The 19,393-nt window shown below is 50.3% G+C and overlaps 1 protein-coding gene across 1 annotated transcript; it reads left to right on the forward strand.

The window, feature by feature from the left end:
• Nucleotides 1–1,446: 1,446 nt before the first annotated feature.
• Nucleotides 1,447–16,890, forward strand: dpysl2a (dihydropyrimidinase like 2a). Its single transcript, XM_018731728.2, has 14 exons — nt 1,447–1,822; nt 8,415–8,503; nt 8,698–8,882; nt 11,420–11,584; nt 11,850–11,911; nt 13,171–13,251; nt 13,333–13,401; nt 13,529–13,649; nt 13,824–13,980; nt 14,599–14,740; nt 14,962–15,132; nt 15,619–15,798; nt 15,930–16,095; nt 16,429–16,890. Exons 1-14 carry the CDS (start codon nt 1,781–1,783, stop codon nt 16,518–16,520), a joined length of 1,722 nt encoding a protein of 573 aa, XP_018587244.1. The 5' UTR covers nt 1,447–1,780; the 3' UTR covers nt 16,521–16,890.
• The last annotated feature ends 2,503 nt before the right edge of the window (nt 16,891–19,393 follow it).

The following is a 19,393-nucleotide window of genomic DNA, read 5'->3' on the forward strand; positions in this document are numbered from 1 at the left end:
GGAAGAGACCGCGGCAGGCCGTACTGCCGTGGCGCCCCCCGCGGGACATGCGTGCGACGGCACGCACAAAGTTGATTATGAACCTTCGAAGTAACACGCTCTGTGTACTGCGGTACAGAGCGCTGAAGTGTGGCGTTTGTTGCACAAGTACAACACGCAGAGTGAGAACCCAGCCCTTTGGTATCAGAGCTGCTGGCGTTGCGTGTGATTCCGTTCCCTCCTCACCGCTGGGGTCACCTTTTGGGTTGGAGGCAGGTTCCTCCCTCCCTCCACACGGATGGGTGTCACTCCACCGAGAGCGTGTGCAGGCGGTACCTCCGAAGCTCAAATTGCCACTCGCTGGAGTGGAACCAGCGCGTCTCCCGTTTTACCAGCGGCCTGCTGCTGCTGAGTGTGGCATTGATGATTGTACAGAATGCGTGCGCCCGCACACACGCACAGCGCACAACACACTCTCTGTCATCCACACACATGATGATGATGATGATGATAAAAGCTGTACGGTACAGAAACACACGATCCAGCAACAGATGCGTTTTCGTCTCTTCAGCTGGGTCCTCCGCCGTGTCCGAGGGGCTCGTGCTGCAAGAAGAGTCCGTCTCTCGCTCCGTCCCCTCAACGCAGCGACGCCACGCGCGTCCGGTTTCCAAGTGCCGGGGGAGCGGAAGATAAACGCGTATTTGTTGTCAGGCGAAGGCGCCCTCGCTACATGTGCCAGCAGCGAGGCTCGGGAGTGCGATAAATGGCCCATCTCTGTCTCTAAGCGTCCTGCTGTGTCCCATTGTGTCCCGGGGTGTCCCGGTGCGTCCCTCCAGCACTGACCCAACACCCTGCCCCTGAGCTGCGTGCTTCCAGTTACAACACATTTAATTATATGTTTACTTACTGCTGTGTACTCATTTACCGTTTTATCAAACGTTGTTTTCCCACCAAGGGGGTGCGGTGGCGCGGTGGGTTGGGCCACAGTCCTGCTCTCCAGTGGGTCTGGGGTTCGAATCCCGCTTGGGGTGCCTTGCGGCGGACTGGCGTCCCGTCCTGGGTATGTCCCCTCCCCCTCCGGCCTTACGCCCTGTGTTGCCGGGTTAGGCTCCGGTTCCCCGTGACCCCGTCTGGGACAAGCGGTTCTGAAAATGTGTGTGTGTGTGTGTGTGTGTGTGTGTGTGTGTGTGTGTGTGTGTGTGTTTTCCCACCCGGCGGCAGAACCGAAGAAACAAACCGAGTAGCTCTGTGCTCATATGGAGAAATTAATACATACATATATATATACACTGTACATTCAGTAAAAATCTTTCCTTTGCACCGTTAATGCAGTGAAAATGAAGCAATACCGTCCCACGTGACCCAGACGGCACGTTCTCTGTGTGTGTGTGTGAGAGAGAGAGAGAGTGTTAGACACAACAGGAACGTCAGGCATCTCGCGCCGGGAGAACGGGGGGGGGGGGGGGGGGTGTCGCTTCTCAGTGGGAACAGGGCGGGGCTCTGCGCATGCGCGCTCGCCCCCCACTTCCCCAGCTGCAGCTCTGTCCGCCTTCGCGGCGATTCGTAGCGACAGACTGCGGTCTGCAGGGGGAATCTTCTCCGCGCTCACGGATTTCGCTCATCTTCCTCAGAGCCGCCCCGCCAGCAGCACCATCAGCAGCAGCAGCAGCAGCATCATCGCCGCCCCTCTCTCCTCCTCCTCCTCGTTCACCTCCGCCGTTTCCGCGGGAATCCGAGTCGCGAGACTCCCACCGTGACCGACCGTCCGTCTGTCCGCGGGTCGCGCGCCGAGCCGAGAAAAATGTCGGGCTTTCAGGGCAAGAAGAACATCCCGCGCATCACGGTGAGTGAGTGTCGCTCGCGGCGTTTTACCGCGTTTTACCCTGCGTTAACGCACGGTTTCGGAAAGAAAGGTACGACACAGCAGAGCGCGGGCGCTTTCCTGTCAGAGGCGCGGCAGTCAGTGAGTGTGCGTGCATGATTTTACCGCGGTATTACCGTGTCCAGCAGGCCCAGGGTGCCCGTGGAGTGCGTTTCCTTGTGAAGCTGAGGCAAAATGTGCCCTTTGCGTGTTGTCCCAGGGAGCCTTTTTGTCACACTGCCTGGCTGCAGCCGCTTCCAGTGTTTCTCACACGCAGGTCCGACTCCCGCTCCCGGCCCGAGTCCAGGGCTCCCTCTCCACCGTGACCATCAGCCTGGCATCACCGGCGGCTTGTTTTACTGCAGCCGCACAAAGGGAACGCGAGGAAGGAGACGCGTCCCAACGTTCGCATCTTCCCAGCGAGACCAGTGTTTGATAGTGACCGCTGGGTGCTGCCCCGCCGAAGGCCCCTCGAGAGGAGGTCGGTCTGTCCTCGTTGGACAGCTGTTTAGACCCCTTAACGGGTCTGCTTTTCGGGCAGGAGTCGATGGCGCCTCGCCGGGCAGCTCCGTTCTTTCCTCGTGGTCACATTCACAGGCCGCTGACTCTCAGGACGCTGGAAGAAAGCACAGGACGTGCAGGAGGGAGAGGGAGAGGGAGAGGGAGAGGGAGAGGGAGGGGGCGGCGGGCTGACGCTGGCGGTCGGACCGCACGACGAACTCGCGTACGGAAGGGGTCCTTTCTCTCGCTCGTCTCCTGGTCTCGCGGCGGCGGTCAGCGTAGCGGGTGACGGAGCGAGCTGCGTGTGCAAATGAGGTCATCCAGCACAATCCGTGTGGGAAGATGCCCTCGCCGCGAATCGTCACCGCAGCGATTTCCCTGACGGTCGGCCAGTTAGTTACGGCAAAAGGAGCTTTTAAGAAGGCGTCTCATATAGAGACGTGTGCAGCGGGCGCTTTACGGCAGTTCCTCGCAGCCTGCAGAAGATTGAGCGGCCAGGAAGAACCCCATCTCGTGATCCCAGACTCTCTTCTAGTCTGCAGAGAACGTAGGACAGATGTGGAAAAAATGGCTTCCTTTCACAGCACAGTTGTACAGAGGGTCTGGAAAAGCTGCACACCGGTTCCTGCTCTCACAAACACTAGTTACGTCTTGGAAAATGTTTAATCTTCCCGTATCGCTTCTAAAATGTCCATTTATCACAAACAAGACCTGCATTGACCCTCCGAGCCAACAGATGGCGGTAAAGAGCACCCCCGGGGTACGGGACTACCGTAGGTCATCTCGTAGTGTTTACAGCTCATGTCTGGTGTCCCTGGGGTGGTCCTGTTGGCCATCGGCAACAAGATGAGCGCTGCGCGCGATTGCGGGATGAATCGGACTGCGGCTCTTCAGTAGGCATTTGCGGAGGCACAGTGTTTTTAGTCATTTCGGTTATAACATAGCTTACAGTTAATAAAAATATGACAATGAAAAGTCTGCCTTACCTGTAATGAAATTGAGGGATGTCTGTATTTTTAACCTTTTCTAGATTGTGGCCTAGTGGTCAAAGCAACTTTGCCATTACAAACAAAACAAGTGTTATGTGCTGACTTCCAGTCCCAAAGGAGTCTGTAAGCTCAGGAGCCAGTGTACACTTTACTGTGGAAAGATGCTGGAAGTGAACTCTTCTCCTTAGAGGTAATGATGAGAAATACTTGTGTTTTGAAGGAATGGGTCTGAGGAAGACATCCACGTATGCAGCAATGTTTAACGCATTACCTATTCTGTGTAAATACTGCACCCATCTGACCTGTTTGCCACTGTCAGATAGTAGGAGCCGCGAGCAGGAGCAGCGGTGGCATTTTCCTTCACGCTTCATTACGTCGGCATTTGGCACGGCCGCGCACTCTTCAGAATTTCCACCATTGCAGGAGTTGTTCTCTGCCTGTGCCTCGGGCCTCCTGTTTCCCAGCCAGCTATTCAAGGACCAGAGCTGTGCTTAACGTCCACGTCTGGGTCACATTCAGCTCTGAGCACCAAGAGCACTACGTTGGGCTGGGGCGGTCTGCATGACAAGTGCCTCCAATGTCCCCATCCCACTAATAGGGGTCTGCGCTGGGAAGCTCTCATCCTGCACACATCCGAGAGGAAGGTCCACATCGCACACATCGTGAGGGCAGGGGCCAAGCTGACCTCCTCGCTCAGCTACGGCAGAGACGAGATGTCCTCCAGCACGCCCTTGTTGATGGTCATGCTGCTGATGGTCACAGAGCTCTAACAGCTGATGCCTTTGTTAGGCCACTTAATTTCTTTTGTCCCAAAGTAGCCAGAAAACGGCTAGTTCCTAAGGAAACCAAACTGGTAACCAGGCCAGGAGCCTCGGGCAGACTTGCGCTGAGAGTAGCACATGGCGCACGCGCTAGAGCAAAGCTTGGCCTCCTTGAGCACTGCGTATCGCATAAAACCATAACTGTAAGAATAAATTCATGAGTGAAAAAAGTAAGCATTACCTCGGCGGCAGGGCAGCATTCTTTGGCCTTATTTGATTATGAAAATCTCATTTGAGGGAAAGATTATCTGGTCTTGCTTTTGACTGGAAAGGAGGAGCCGTGGGAGCTCTGTGGGCCTTCCGCTGAGCATCGGACTGTGCTGCACGTGAAGATGGGTGTCCTGTCACGTGCAGCATGGATGTTCAGCTCGCTCTTCTCTGTGCCGAAAGCAGGAAAAAATGAAGGAGCGGGAAGCGATCAAAAGTGACCTACTTACAGGGATGTTAGATATTTACCACACATTGCTCAAATATTCCAGTTGCAATCCGTAATCCATCATCTTTAGCCTCTCAGTTCCTCCTTGATTCCTGACTTGGCCTTTACTGTGTTTTCTTTCTGTCTAAACATTGTCATATTTGGCTCGTTCTCAGTTCCCTACCAGACTCTCAAGAGCCCCGTGAACCTGCACTTCCAAAGTGCCGGGGTGACACACTTTACTGCAGTTCAAACGCCACAGCTAGACCTGATTGGACAAGGAGGCAACACATACAGCTGCTGTGGTTGGATGAGCAAGAATATTGGCTGGCTCTGATTGGTTCTAATTCTGGGGTTCCAGCAGGCGTAGTGGTTCTAATTGGAGGATCTAGCCACATGGCTGGCTGTGATTGGAGGGTCCTGCACTCTTTTGAGCCCTGATTAGAAATGCCACAACTATGGCAGGTTGTGGGAGGAGCTTGAGACAGCAGCTTTCACCACTCTTAACACTTGGGAATAACTTCTGAGAGTGAGACAAGAGCATTTGCATATATTTACTTAGCTGACACTTTTCTCCAAAGTACTTTACTATGTTAAGTAACTTAGCTGGTAGCGTAGTGGTTGGAGCTATTGCAGAGATTGCAGGTTCGATCCCCACCTCTGGCTATAGTACCCTTGAGCAAGGTACTTACCCTCAGTTGCTCCAGTACATTTACATTTATTCATTTAGCCGACACTTTTTTCCAAAGCGACTTACAGTGTTGAGGTTACAATCATTTACCCATTCATTCAGCTGGGTAATTTTTTTTTTTTTCTGGAGCAATTTAGTAAAAGTTAAAGTAAAATTACTCAGCTGTATAAATGGGTAATAATTGTAACCTTAACACTGTAAATTGCTTTGGAAAAAAGTGTCAGATAAATGAAGTCATTTACCTATTTTTGCAGCTGGGGAATTGTTACTGCATCAGTTCAGGGTAAGTACCTTGCTCAAGGTTACTGCAGCAAGAGGTGGGATTTGAACCTGGGTTCTTCAAGTCCAAAGGCTGCCCCACTTACTGTCTGTTAAAGGACAGGGAGAGTGGATGGTTAATGGTTTTTTTTTTTTTTTTTTTGTGGTCATGAGTCACCCAGTTGAGTCTGATAACCAGTGTAAACAGCCAGTTTCCTGTGGGTCACAGGTCAGTGATCTGGACACTGTAATTGTCCAGCTTCCTGTGAGGTTTTGGTCAGTGCATTTTTCTGCTTATTGGGTACTCCCTACATGCTCAGCTCATATCCTGTGACAGGCAACCCTGGCCTCCCTTAATATATGTGTGTGTGTGTGTGTGTGTGTGTGTGTGTGTGTGTGTGTGTGTGTGTGTGAGTGTGTGTGTGTGTGTGTGTGTCTCTCTTCTCCCACAGCCTGCCACACTAGGGTACTGTACCATATTCCTCTAACTCCACTCACTTTGTGGAGGATGCCTGGTGCCCTGCCTGCACTCAAAGCTTTAGTTGCTCCAGTACAATACCCCTTGAGAGCTGTCAAAGGTTTGGTGTCTTTATAGACAGATGTAATGCACAGCCAATAAACAATGTGAGCAGCAAATAGTAACAGTAATTAATAATGTGGTGAGGTTTCACACCCTTCCCGGGGTTTCAGTCCTCCTGTATGGGAAGATAAAGGGTCTTAATTGATCTCAGTCCCACTGTGGGCTCCGTGGATGTCCTGGATTTCAGCCACGGTCTCAGCTCAGAAGGGGTGATTAAGGGGGCGGTGATCTGAAATGGAAGTCTTCAGCTTCTGGGTGGAGACCCCAAGAGCGCATAGCCAGGGTGGACAGAAGCTGATTTGCCTGCCGCTCCGTAGGGAAGTGCTTAAGGGGATAGCAGGATTAGTGAACCCAATTGATTGAGCTGGAATTACTGCCAAGTTTAAGCTTGTGCATGGTGCACCTTGGTTATGTTCTCATTGTTTTACTGGAGTAGAACACATGCAGGCGGAAGTGCGGGGTCTAATGGCACTGTGTGCGTGTGTGTGTCGTATGTGTGAAGAAGTGTAACGGTCGTAGGTCTCTGGCTCACATTGTGTGTAACACTGTGCAGACCTGGACTCAGAAATCCCTCACTTGATCTGCTCAGAGCTGCGACTGAAGAACACCTTGTTATGCCTTATAATATGGGGGTGTGTCTACGTCCTGAATCTTCTCTCTGCTTACTAAGAGTGTGTGTTGCCAGGGCTCACAGGGTGCCTCTCAATTATTATTATTATTAATTTTTTTAATCTATTAATTTGGTTCCAGACCATACTTTTGATTTTTGGTGCGTACGCTGGTTCAGAGGGCAGATACTCAAACTAAGAGTTTGCTTTATTCTTTTGTTGTCTTTCTCACACACACACACACACACACACACACACAGACATGTGGCAGGTTGTGTAGCTGTGGTCATTCTGCTCTCGCTGTGTGATCAAGTGTCCGGGAGAAGCACGCTGTACTGGTTCTCACAAACTCGGCTCATCATATTCATCTTTAGGTGGGTTCTGTTCAAATGAGACGGACAGGCAGGGTCTTCACAAGGGGGTCACGCAGTTTGGCAGGACAGGTGGTGCCTTGCAGTGTCACACTAACAGGGATGGGGGCTGGAGCAGCTGGGTGAGGGTGTTCTTAGCAGGTGCCAGGCGGGGGCTGGGAGCAACACATGCAACACTGGTGCTTGTGTAAAGCTGAACACATGCCAGAGATTCCCTCCCTTTGTTGGGTCACTGCAGCCATCCAGTTGTCTTTATGTGGTGTTTGGAGGGAAAAAAAGTGGGGTTTGAGACATTGGAAACATACACATGGCACCATCTCGTAGTGTAGTAAAAGTCTGGTGGAGGTGTGGTTGTCACATGGAAGAGGTTGGGTGGAGATCTGTTAAAGGTCTGATGTAGATGTAAGAGGCATGGTGAAGTTGTGGTCCATGGTGACATGAAGCGGGTAAGGCTGGTGACTCTCAGTGCCTGTGCTATGTGATTAGATGATCTTTGGATCCCTGCTCAGTCTGTGTTGCATTTGCATGTTTCCCCATGTCTCAAACCCATCTCTTGGAGATCCACTTCTCTGCTGATCTCCTGACAGCTCCATAAATGACTGCAACACCATCTGCTGCCATTGTCTATGTATTTGCTGTATGAATGTCACTTTTATAGGAGCTACTGGAGGGATGTGAATCAGCAACATGGTGGTGTCACACACACAAGCTGTGTGTCCATAGTCTTGTGTCTGTGTCTAAAGCTCTTCATCGGTGGTTGGTCTAGTTAGTTGTATGTCCCTTTTGAGAAAACTTTCTTATAAATGAATAAAAGTGAAATGTGGCAGCTGAACCCTGGTAGCAATGTGGTAAAGGACTACTAGAAGATGGTTATGCTGGGTATTGTCTTAACTGAAAAGATCGAAAACACATGACAGTAAATTTGGCTGTTGGTCCTCGAGCCATGATTTTCATCTGTGCAAGGACTTTGGTGTGATTGACATTGTCTGAGTGAATTGCAGTATTCAAACTACACCGAGGTCTGTTAATGGCTTAGTGTACAGTAGCGTTATGATTGCAACAGTGAAATGATTCATTGTAATCACTGCAAGAATCTCACACACACGTTACACCCGGCAGCACAGGGTGCAGGGCTGGAGGGGGAGGGGACACACCCAGGGCGGTACGCCAGTCATTCGCAAGGCACCCCAAGCAGGGCTTGAACCCCAGACCCGATACACAACGGACACTGGCTGAACCTGCCACGCCGCTGTGCCCCCAGTGATGGTTCAGTAACTTTTAAAACACTGGTCTGAGTTCTGAAATTGTAAACTTGAATGTAATTCTGTTTTCTCCCCTAGAGTGACCGACTTCTGATCAAAGGAGGCAAAATTGTGAATGATGACCAGTCTTTCCTCGCTGACATCTACATGGAGGATGGAGTCATCAAGTGAGTCTCATCCATGGCTGCTTATGCTGACCTTCCCCATGTGGACCACAACAAAATCCACTGCACATGTTGTGATGGAGGAGCCTGTTCAGGCAAACTGTGCTCCTGAAGAAGTCTCATGATGAGGTAGAGCGAATGTTTATTTTTTGGTAAATAATGGCTTTGATTGCCTTGTCCTCCTTCCCCTCCCTCAGGCAAATTGGAGAGAACCTCATTGTTCCTGGAGGGGTGAAGACCATCGATGCCCACGGTCGCATGCTCATACCAGGGGGCATCGATGTCCATACTCGCTTCCAGATGCCTGACCGGGGCATGACTGCAGCTGATGACTTTTACCAGGGCACCCGTGCCGCCCTGGCTGGGGGCACCACCATGATCAGTAGGTGCCCTCTTGTTGGGCAGTCTGATGTGTGGTGATGTCTTTGTGCCTTGTGGGGGTGTTTTAACTAATGAAAAGAGAGGGGAAGGAGGTATCTGAGGCCATTTAGTTTTTCCCTGTGGCTCCTGTCAGCTGCTCCACTTCCTGTTTTAAAAGGCATGTCTGACATATTGACTTTTGCTGGTCAGAAGATCAGGCTGGTTTTAGCCTCAGCCATTTCCCCACCGACTTTCCCCCATTAACCCATACTGCAGATCTGCTGTTCATTGTTGGTATAGGTTTCTCAGGTCTCCATGGCACCAGCTGCACTGTTGTTGAATCCAGTGTGGCAACTGATATCCAACTGATAGCATAGCTGTTAGACCATACGATTGGGTCATTGTGGAAATAGGATGACTATCTTATTATAGCGGTCGAAAGTGTATTTGTGACAGGGTATGGCAGGGGTGGGGTTAAACTGATGGATGGCTCCCCACTGGCAGCCCTGCCTTGCTTCAGTGAGGTTGATGACCACCTGCTGCCTGTTTCAATAGAGTCAGGAGGGACATTTCAAGCATCTGGGCTGAGAGACTGACGTGCACATAATTTGTGCACATAATTTTATTTGGTTTTTTGATGCCTGTTTTAGTTCTTGCTTGTGTGTTCTTTCAAGAAGGGGCCACAATAGGTGAAACACAGCTAAAAGCTACTGTCCTGTCAATGCCACTGAATCAAGGGACCTGGTCAGATGCTGTTGCCATGGAAACCTAAGAAATGTATGGAGTTCTTAGGTTTCCATGGCAACAGCATCTGATTTGCTGTACATCTCATTTGTAGTTTGTTTTGTCGTGCAGGAGAAGGAGTCATAGTTAGTGTGATGCCTTGCCATAGGTAGCATGTTGCAGGTACCAGGAACTGAGAAATTTCATTGACTCAGCTCAGCAAGCTTCCATTTCCGTGGTCATCGAGCATCCATCGTTCCTGGGTGTCACATGAACTGTTTGGCAGGACAGCAGTAAAGGTACGCTGTGATTGAGCTCTGATGGCGCTTCTTTAAATGGTGCTGTTCCTTTGGCCCCGATAGCGAGAGAGGAGCTTCCAGCCGAATGGAGTTGAACAGCCTTTTGTTGTCCTCTGCTGGACGTGTAGAGCGAGCTCTGGGGTGCATGCCTTCAGTCAGGTGTCTACCAGGCCTTTACTGGGTCTTCACCCAAGCCACGTCTCTGACAGCCAGTACCAGATGCTCCTGTTGGTGCTGCTCCTGCTCCATGGGGATGGACAGGCATGTGGTCGTTCTCTTTATGATAAATGTCGACTTGAGAATTGCAGGCCAGTGAAAGGGTTATATGGGATATTTTTGCATAAGGCCTATTGTTGACATAGCTGCTTTAACGTCTGCGTTGTGGGGAATTACTCATCATGGCAGTTATATTAGCAAATCATTGCTTTAATATGGTAAAGAGTGCTGTCTGACTTCACATTCCTTTCCACACTGGATGCATTTCTGCCTCTTTAAATACTGTGGTCTAACCACTCATCCATACAAACAGGACTTAGCGAAATAATACTTATCTAAGAGAAAGCATGAGTGCTGTTGAAAGCTGACACAAAACTCAATTTTTCCTGGACTGATCATCCTAGGCTGGCCATTAAACAGATTTGGAAAATTGAATATCATGGTCCTATTATGTTATCACAAAGCAGCAATAGAAATGTGTCATTAATTTTCATGGAAGTCATGGCTCTGTGATGTTGACAAACGGGCCGGACTGGGTTTCCATGTGATCCCCTCATGACCACAGAAAGATACTGAGTCAGTCAGTGAGAGGGAAGCGTCAACCTGAAGCAATTCGGCCCCTTTCATCACATCCACACCCCCCGTGTGGCACTCCTCTTGGACCTGGTTGTGTCAGGCTGCTGAAGCGCAGTGGGAACTGGGAGTGTGAGACTGAGAGCCACCAACCAGGGCCCCTCCTGTTGCTTGGCTGAGCACAGCTATTCCAGGCATGTGGAACATGTGACACCGATGACAGTCGCGGAACTGGTGGCACAGCGCAGATGTGCGTTTGTCCAGTCTCAGAGGAAGCAGCTGTGCCCCAATGCACACCACCCGCTATGCACTTTGTTACTGTCACTACACCTTCACGCAGAGAGACACGGAGCCACGCCTGCACCACCCATAGCTCTCGCGCTTATCGACTCATCAAAGGTGCTTCGGCAAATCAGGAGTAAATTGCGCCGTGAATAAGTACATGCACTGTAATTGTAATCTTTGTACTTGTTGTACAAGGTAAACTGGTCCTTATTGCTTTTCATATAAGGAACTAAAGAAAAGTATAAGGCGACTGGTGCTCTGTTCTCACAAGCACATGTGTGTTTATTCTGACATGGTAAGTTGCTTTGGGCAAAGGCATTAGGTAAAATAATAGCTGTAATTGTAATACATGACAACAGCTGAATTAATAATAATAATAATAATAATAATAATAATAATAATAATGAGAACTGTATTGATTTATGATTGATTGTCTGACTTGTGGGCTGCCTTGCATCCTCAGTCGATCACGTTGTCCCTGAACCCGGATCCAGCCTGGTGGCGGCATTCGAGCAGTGGCGCTCATGGGCGGACAGCAAGTCCTGCTGCGACTACTCACTGCACGTGGACATCACTGACTGGCACAAGGGTGTACAGGAGGAGATGGAGACGCTGGTCAAGGACCACGGTACACAGCTGCTGTCCCCTTCTGTGTCCTTGTGCCCTACCCTCCTGTGGATCACTGCACGGAGTGCTCTTATTGCACATTTCATGAACGTTTTGAGTTTGCGTCTGTTGTCTTATCATTTTCTTGCCGTGTAAAGTTACCACATGGTCCTTAGTGCTGTGGACATTAATAGTCCATTGATTCTGCCAGGTCTTCTGCATCTTCTCCTTCTGTAGGAGACTGGCTACCTTTCATTCTGTGTCGCTCACACACTTCCTGTCCTTAGGGGTGAACTCCTTCCTGGTCTACCTGGCCTTCAAGGATGTCTTCCAGCTCACTGATTCCCAGGTAGGACCAAAATCCTCTTCTTTAGAGCACTTAACTTTGCTGAACACTGTCACACTGAAATACTTAGGTGACCTGGTGGTTAAGGACCTGGCCTTTTACCTGTGGGTAACTGGAAGGGCTCTGCTGTTGCCCCCTTCAGGAACCCCCAGTAGTTACTCAGCCACCACTACATACTGTAGTTTATTTGCTGACACTCGTGTGTCCAGTCACAATTCAGCCCTTGTAAAACGCTGTTCAAGGTTCAAGCCGTTGCTCCTGGGTCCAGCTGTTTCTCCCCTATACAGCTCCTTCTGCAGTGCAGAGCAGTGACAAGTTTTCCATCTGCTTCACTCATCTGTTTGCTTGAGGCCGTTTCTGAAAGAATTATTATCCATTTTTCATACCGATGAGAACAGTGATGGCATGTAACAAAGAGTGGTCTGTTCAAGCCTCGGAAAGACTTCCCATCTCCCGAGGTAAAGTGTAGCTACAGATTGCGTGTCAGTCTGTGGCTGTGCAGCTCCCCCATGGTCCTCGCATGGAAAGAAAGGGAAGCTGCGACAAGTGTGTATGAGGTGTTTGTGTGAATGTACCTGTTCCAAGCCTCTTCCGACACCTGGACCGGGCACCTGCATCTGAAATCATTGGAAGTGCGAAAGAGCCTTATTTTATGCATATGTATATGTCCCCCACCTCCATTGCCGTATGAGAAATGTGTCATGCTCCCCACAGAGAAAACAATGTTTTGATACACTGGCTCCTCGAAGTTATGAACAGTAAGCTAATTTTCCTCTTCATGTTCTTTCCTCTTCAGTTTCTCTGTTTGCTTTTCAGCAGCAATTCCCTCACTTAGATATTTTCTCAGATTTCTCTGTGCTGTGGAACGATTGTGATCTGTGTTTCCACCTCCACGCCAATAGGTGGCAGTAGATTGCTCCCCCAACAGAATAATGAGTTCAGCTCATGTCCACAGTGTTCTACATGTTCATGACACAAATCTGTCAAGAGTCAGCGTTGAATGGGAGTTTGTGGAGACAACTTATTTTCTCTCATTTTACATTGGTTTTAATGTTAATTTAGCTCAGAGTTTGTTTAAAAATAGAACTAAACGAGTGAATAAACTGAGTGGTGCCTGTATTATTTGTCTTTCATTGAAAGTGACTTGGGAGTTGGAAACAAATGGAGGTTCCAGTTTAAATAAGAATGGTGTGATAGAGAGTACAGTAACTGTCATGTGGAGGTTGCTGCAGTGCTCAGGATCAACGTGTGTTCCTCACCAGATCTACGAGGCGTTCAGTGTGATCAGGGACCTGGGGGCCATCGCGCAGGTCCATGCTGAGAACGGGGACATCGTGGCTGAGGTGAGATGGACTCTGTCTGGCCTGCAGTTCTGGGGTCGCCTTCCTTCCTGCCCATCCAACACTTTTGGTTTGTGTTGACAGGAGCAGCGGCGCATTTTGGAGCTTGGCATCACCGGCCCGGAGGGACACGTGCTTAGCCGCCCTGAAGAGGTTGGAATCTGCCCACCTGTGTGCATTCGCACCCCCCTGGCTTCCAGGTTTCCAGGCAGGACCCGGCGGTCTGGTGGTACTTAACGCTTGTGGCCGATGTGCCCCTTCCCCACCATGTACTTTCCAGGTGGAGGCAGAAGCGGTCAACCGTTCCATCACAGTGTCCAATCAGACCAACTGCCCCCTGTATGTTACCAAGGTGATGAGTAAGAGCGCTGCTGATGTCATTGCCCTGGCCAGGAAGAAAGGTAAATGCAGTGAGCAGAGGTGCAGCTCTTTGTTTACTCTTCATCTGTTGTTGTTTATGTGTACCTGTGGATCTCCTTTTCATTCTACAAACAGGTGCAAGTAAGTCGCCCCTCACTGCAACAGGGGGACACAAGGGTGACTGAGTCCGCTATCTGACGGCTGTCTTCCTGCAGGTACCGTGGTATATGGGGAGCCCATTTCCGCCAGCCTGGGCACTGATGGCTCTCACTACTGGAGTAAGAACTGGGCCAAGGCTGCCGCCTACGTTACGTCTCCTCCCCTGAGCCCTGACCCCACCACGCCCGACTACCTCACCTCACTGCTGTCCTGGTAAGAGACACTCCACTGAGATGGGTCTGGGTCTGCGTCTCCGTCTCCTCCTGTTTGTATGTCGAGCTTTCGACTTTGTGCTCAGAAGAACTGTTCTTCTCGCACTCGGTACGGTTTGGTTCATCTTTCATAACACACAGCTCCTCAAGTGGGGTGAGTGAGTGAAAACTTCAGTTAATAAACTTATGAACACAGTTGGGCCTGGAAATCTGTCTAACTCGTTTTGTTCATAATTCCAAAGTCGCTTTTAGCACAAAATGTCATCACATTATAATAATAGACTCATTTAGTTCAGTTTCATGTAAAATCTTCTGCAATATTCTTCATCTTGTTGATCAGCCAGACCGAAGCTGTTAACACTGGAAGTGAGTTGAGTTAAGGCGGTGCCACAGTATTTCACTCACACTTTTTGTTTTGTTGAAGATAAACAGACGACAGAGCAACCAGACAGCAAAGAAACTGCAGTTACAAATATTTTCCACTTTATACATGTATCTTCTAAATTGTGTAATTCATCAATCAGTTCACAACACAAGGAACCAGTAGACTCTGATACAATAACTTCTTCATAACTCTTCTGTACTATCTTGCTCTCTCTGTTCATCCTCTTGGCCCCAGTGGCGATCTCCAGGTGACAGGTAGTGCCCACTGCACTTTCAGCACTGCCCAGCGCGCCGTGGGAAAGGACAACTTCACACTGATTCCTGAGGGGACCAACGGCACTGAGGAGAGGATGTCCATCGTGTGGGACAAGTGTGTGGTGAGGGAGACGGACGTGTACGCACACACGCACTCTTGCACATGCGTCACTGTCACGCTCTGGTGCCGAGGAGGCCACGTCCCACTCGGGTCAAGGATGAGCGTACAGTGAGGACACACCACAGACTCGCTTCCGCCCTCTGTGATCTAGCAGCAGTATCGTCGTCCACCTGGTGGGAACACAGCCTGAGACTGTTCATGTGCCCGTTCGAACCTTCCCAGGTGACCGGAAAGATGGACGAGAACCAGTTTGTGGCCGTCACCAGCACCAGCGCTGCCAAGATCTTCAACCTGTACCCGCGCAAGGGCCGCATCGCTGTGGGCTCCGACGCCGACCTGGTTCTCTGGGACCCCGACATCACCAAGATTATCTCTGCCAAGAGCCACAACCTGGTGAGGGAGCTCAGGGGTGAGGGGTCACAGAGGCAGCGCACAGCGACCACCCACTGGGCACTTGAACTAACTCCTTACGTGGACGGAGTGCAATGGGTCCCCCATGGAGCCATTAGTGCGCTGCAGAGCGAACGGGTTGACCATGTTGAGGCTCGCCTCCGCTGGGCGCCGTTCCCAAGTCACGACGAGAACAGAAGGTCTTTCTTTTACCACCAGGGACTCGTGTCACATGCCGACAGGACACCAGTGACATCTGTGCCTTCCCCTCGTGACCGGCTCAGTTAGACCCCCCCACCCGCCTCCCCGTGGGCATTCGGCCTTCGGCGCTCTGTCTCTCCTTTTTTACTACTTTATTAGTGGGGTGAACATCATGTGTCTATGGCAACCCACCTCTGTAGCTTTCCTGCGGAAGCCAGATGTCATAGGTGTCCACACTGAGCCACAAATGTGTGTACATGTTTCTCTGTGTGTGACGTTCCTCTCCAGGCTGTCGAGTACAACATTTTCGAGGGCATGGAGGTACGCGGTGCCCCCCTGGTGGTCATAAGCCAGGGCAAGATTGTGCTGGAGGATGGAAACCTGCACGTGACTGAGGGCTCAGGCCGTTATGTTGCCCGCAAACCCTTCCCTGACTACGTGTACAAGAGGATAAAGGCACGCAGTAGGGTGTGTGTCTCTCTCTCTCTCTCTGTGCGTGTGTATGTGTCAGAACACTGGAGGTGGCACTGTGGGGTTCCGCTTAACCACGCAGGTTGATATTTTTTTTTTTTTTTTTTTTTTTTTGGTCCTTCATCTAGCTGGCTGAGCTGCGGGGGGTCCCCCGAGGGCTCTACGATGGACCTGTGTGCGAGGTGTCTGTCACTCCGAAGACGGTGACCCCGGCGACCTCGGCGAAGACGTCCCCTGCCAAGCAGCCGGTGCAGCCGGTTCGGAATCTGCACCAGTCGGGCTTCAGCCTGTCAGGTGGGGCCACACCTGTCGCTCTCTTCAACGATGGCGTTCCATCAAAATAATATGCGGTAAAATACCACGTTTGCGTAATGAAACAAGTATTGCTAAAGAGTTGGGACACCAGGGGGCGTAGTGAAGACAAACACGGACCTGTAATTGGCAGGAAGGACCTGCTGAAAGTGTTGGCTCATAACTGATCTGAAATATCTCGATGTGTAAGTGCTATTAGAATATTAATAATAAGAAGTGACTTTATTACTGATGGAAGCGGAGCGGCAAACGTGTCGTTTGCAGCAGAAACATGGAGCAGTTTGCCAAAGATCAATTCTGTAATGTCTGCTCCAGGTGCCCAGATTGACGACAACGTCCCGCGCCGCACTACGCAGCGCATCGTGGCCCCCCCTGGAGGAAAGGCCAATATCACAAGTCTTGGCTAAAGCCTCCTATTGGCCACCTGGGGGAGGGAATCGTCGTGACAGAGGGGCCGTGCCCAGAGGCCACGCCCACCGTTAGGGGTTCATCCAGGATGTTACCTGCTGGACTTCCTCCCTCGTCTTTGTCTGTGATGCAGCCACTCATCTTCTCCTCTCCATCCACAATCCCCCAGGAACACAGAGATATATCAAAGTCCTCAAAAAGAGAAAAATGTGTGAACACACCAGACTGCGTTATTCACTGTAATTTACTGTATCATCCTTTTGCCGTACACCATTTTAATTTTTTTTTTTAAGGAAGAGTCAAGTGATGTGGAGTCTGAGCTCTAGTAGTTTGTTTATTAAGGGAAACGTGTAGAAAATGTTTCTTCCTCAGAGTGAAGTTTCAGCCCTCGTGCCCAGACTGACTACAGGGCCTCGGACCCTCGAACCAGCGGGTTGTTGGTTCACGGAGGTGAGTAAAGCTTGAGACCTGGAGGGTCGGACATTTCTCACCATCTCTGAGTGCTTCTCGATGCCTGTCTGTGGGCTTTAAGGGCAGTAGCGATGGATCCGTGCAGTTGGGAGGTGCCTCCCACCCCGACTGCAGTGTGTAACACCTCCACGCTGCACAGATGGACACTGGGCAGGTGTGTGTGTGTGTGTGTGTGTGTGTCTTGCAGCGTAGCCCTGTGCTCCTCCTGCTGCACCTTCAGAGCCCCCAGGTGTGTTACTGTTGCTGAGGAAATGAGAGGCTGTAAAATACACTAGAAGTCCGTTGATATGATCCAGTTTTGAGGCGCCGCGTTTTTAAAGTTTCCAGCTGTATGTGAATCCTGTTTTAATGAAAAGAAAAGTGCTAATTTAATGTTTTAACATTGTTTTAACGTGAGCGCTTGATCCACCACGGGTTCCGGAGGGTTCGGCCACTGAGAGGTTACTGTAAATCACGTCTCGTGTCACAGTTGAGCTGTCAGCAGCAGCCATGGTACTTCTGACCCACCTCCTTCAAGGTCATGAGAGCACTTTCACCTCACTTTTCACCTCGCTTTCCACCTCGTTGTTTGCCTGCTTACCGACCGACCTGCTCCACGTTTCCACTGCAGGTTGAGGTTCAACTCCCATCCCGCGATGCTGAACCTTTGTGTTTGTTCCTCTCTGGTTCTTTGGGGGGGGTTTGATGTGCGCAGACCTGCGATGGCCGTGTTCGTCTTTGCACTCGAGGTTAAAGGTCACAGTTCAGCTGTCTTCTAGCTCGTGTTTTAGGCCAGTTTAGTGCTTCTGCCCCAATACGTTCACTTCAGTCTTCCTTTTCACACTGATGCACTTGTCCTTTTTATTCCTTATGTTGTTTCTTTGTTGCTTTTACTCGCCATTTGTGTTTTTCTGTTTAGAATTAAAAACTATTAAAAATGGAGAGTCTGAGTGTTTCGTCTGCATGAGTATCTTCATCCTTTGGTTGCGTTTTACCAGGTCATGTAGAGTTTCTGCCTTGGCCTTTACAGACTCTGGAAGACCAGCTGGGACATCAAGGTTTCTAAGCACGGTGCCACGTGCTGATCGGACCCTGAACAAGGTTCTCCTCGGGGCCACTAGAGGGTCACAGCAACACAGCGTCTCCCATCCGTTTAACACAACAGCACAGTGGCCTGCATTTCATTCCTCGGGTCGTCTCCTTGTTTTGGCCAAATGGTTACTATGGCAACATCCCATAGCTGATGCCAGGTCGGCCTTCTTTCCGCTTCTCATCTTGGCACCCCTATAGAATCAGCCGTCGCCCCTGGAAGCTCCACAGCTCTGCATGCCATCGGCGAAGCTCCTGGCGCTATGGAAACGCGTTTATTCGCTTACCAGACAAAGTGACATACAACCCAGAGTATAGAGAAGTGTGGCTGTTGAAGCACAGGCATTTTGTGGAAAACCTAGGCATTGTTACACTTGTAGCTACACATAGAACAGACTGCAAATAGAGAAGTGTTTTTCAGTGCAGCTTTATGTAGCTGTCAGGAGACAGGAGAGAAATGTCTCTGAAGAGATGGGTTTGAGGCCCTTCTTGAATGTTGGGAGGGATTCAGGAGCTCTGAAGAACACAGGGAGTTTATTTAACCAGACTCAGGTCAAAGGAGCCCGCAAATGTTCTGGCTTTGGATGCCTTAAGGGTTAGTAGCACCACCACGTGTCCAGAGGTAGCAGAACACAGGGCTCTTGCTGGGCTGTATGCCGGGTCCTCTAGGTATAAGGGAGCAGATCCTTTGATGGTCCTGCACACCTTAAACAGAGCGTTGAACGTAATACTAGCAGCTACAGGAGGCCAACAGAGAGAGACCTTGGGGGGAGGCAATCGGAATGCTTCAGCAGCTCAGACACAACGTGAACCGCAGTGCTCTGGATCAGCTGGAGTAGCTTGATCATGGAGGGTGGAAGACCAGACAAGATCATTTTACGGCTTCGATGCGCTGAGATCAGCAGAGACTTGAACCGATTGTTACTTTCAGGCTCTTGACCAAAGCAACAGATGAGGCAGTTGAGTGAGAGGGGAGCTTTCAACAGGTGGACAGCGCAGCAGGCCAGACGGAGGATTTCAGTCTTAGGAAAGCCGAGTTGTATGTGGTGTCCAGTCATCCAAGAAAAGAAGTCAATATGTGAGAATACATCTGTTACTGCAGGGGGAAGAGAGGAAGAGCTGGGTATGTTCAGCATAGCAGCGCTACGAGAATGTGTGGCAGGTGATGACAGGGCTGAGGAAAGAGGTGTACATTGAGATGAGTAGGGGATCAAGTACTGAACCCTGAGGAACACCAGCTGAGAGAGGCTGAGCAGAAGAGGGAGAGCTGCACCAGCCAACCTGGTAAGATCTACCTGGTAGACAGAACTCAAACCACACTGCAGTGATGATT

The sequence above is a fragment of the Scleropages formosus genome, chromosome 17, assembly GCF_900964775.1.
Source record: "Scleropages formosus chromosome 17, fSclFor1.1, whole genome shotgun sequence".
Classification (NCBI taxonomy): domain Eukaryota; kingdom Metazoa; phylum Chordata; class Actinopteri; order Osteoglossiformes; family Osteoglossidae; genus Scleropages; species Scleropages formosus.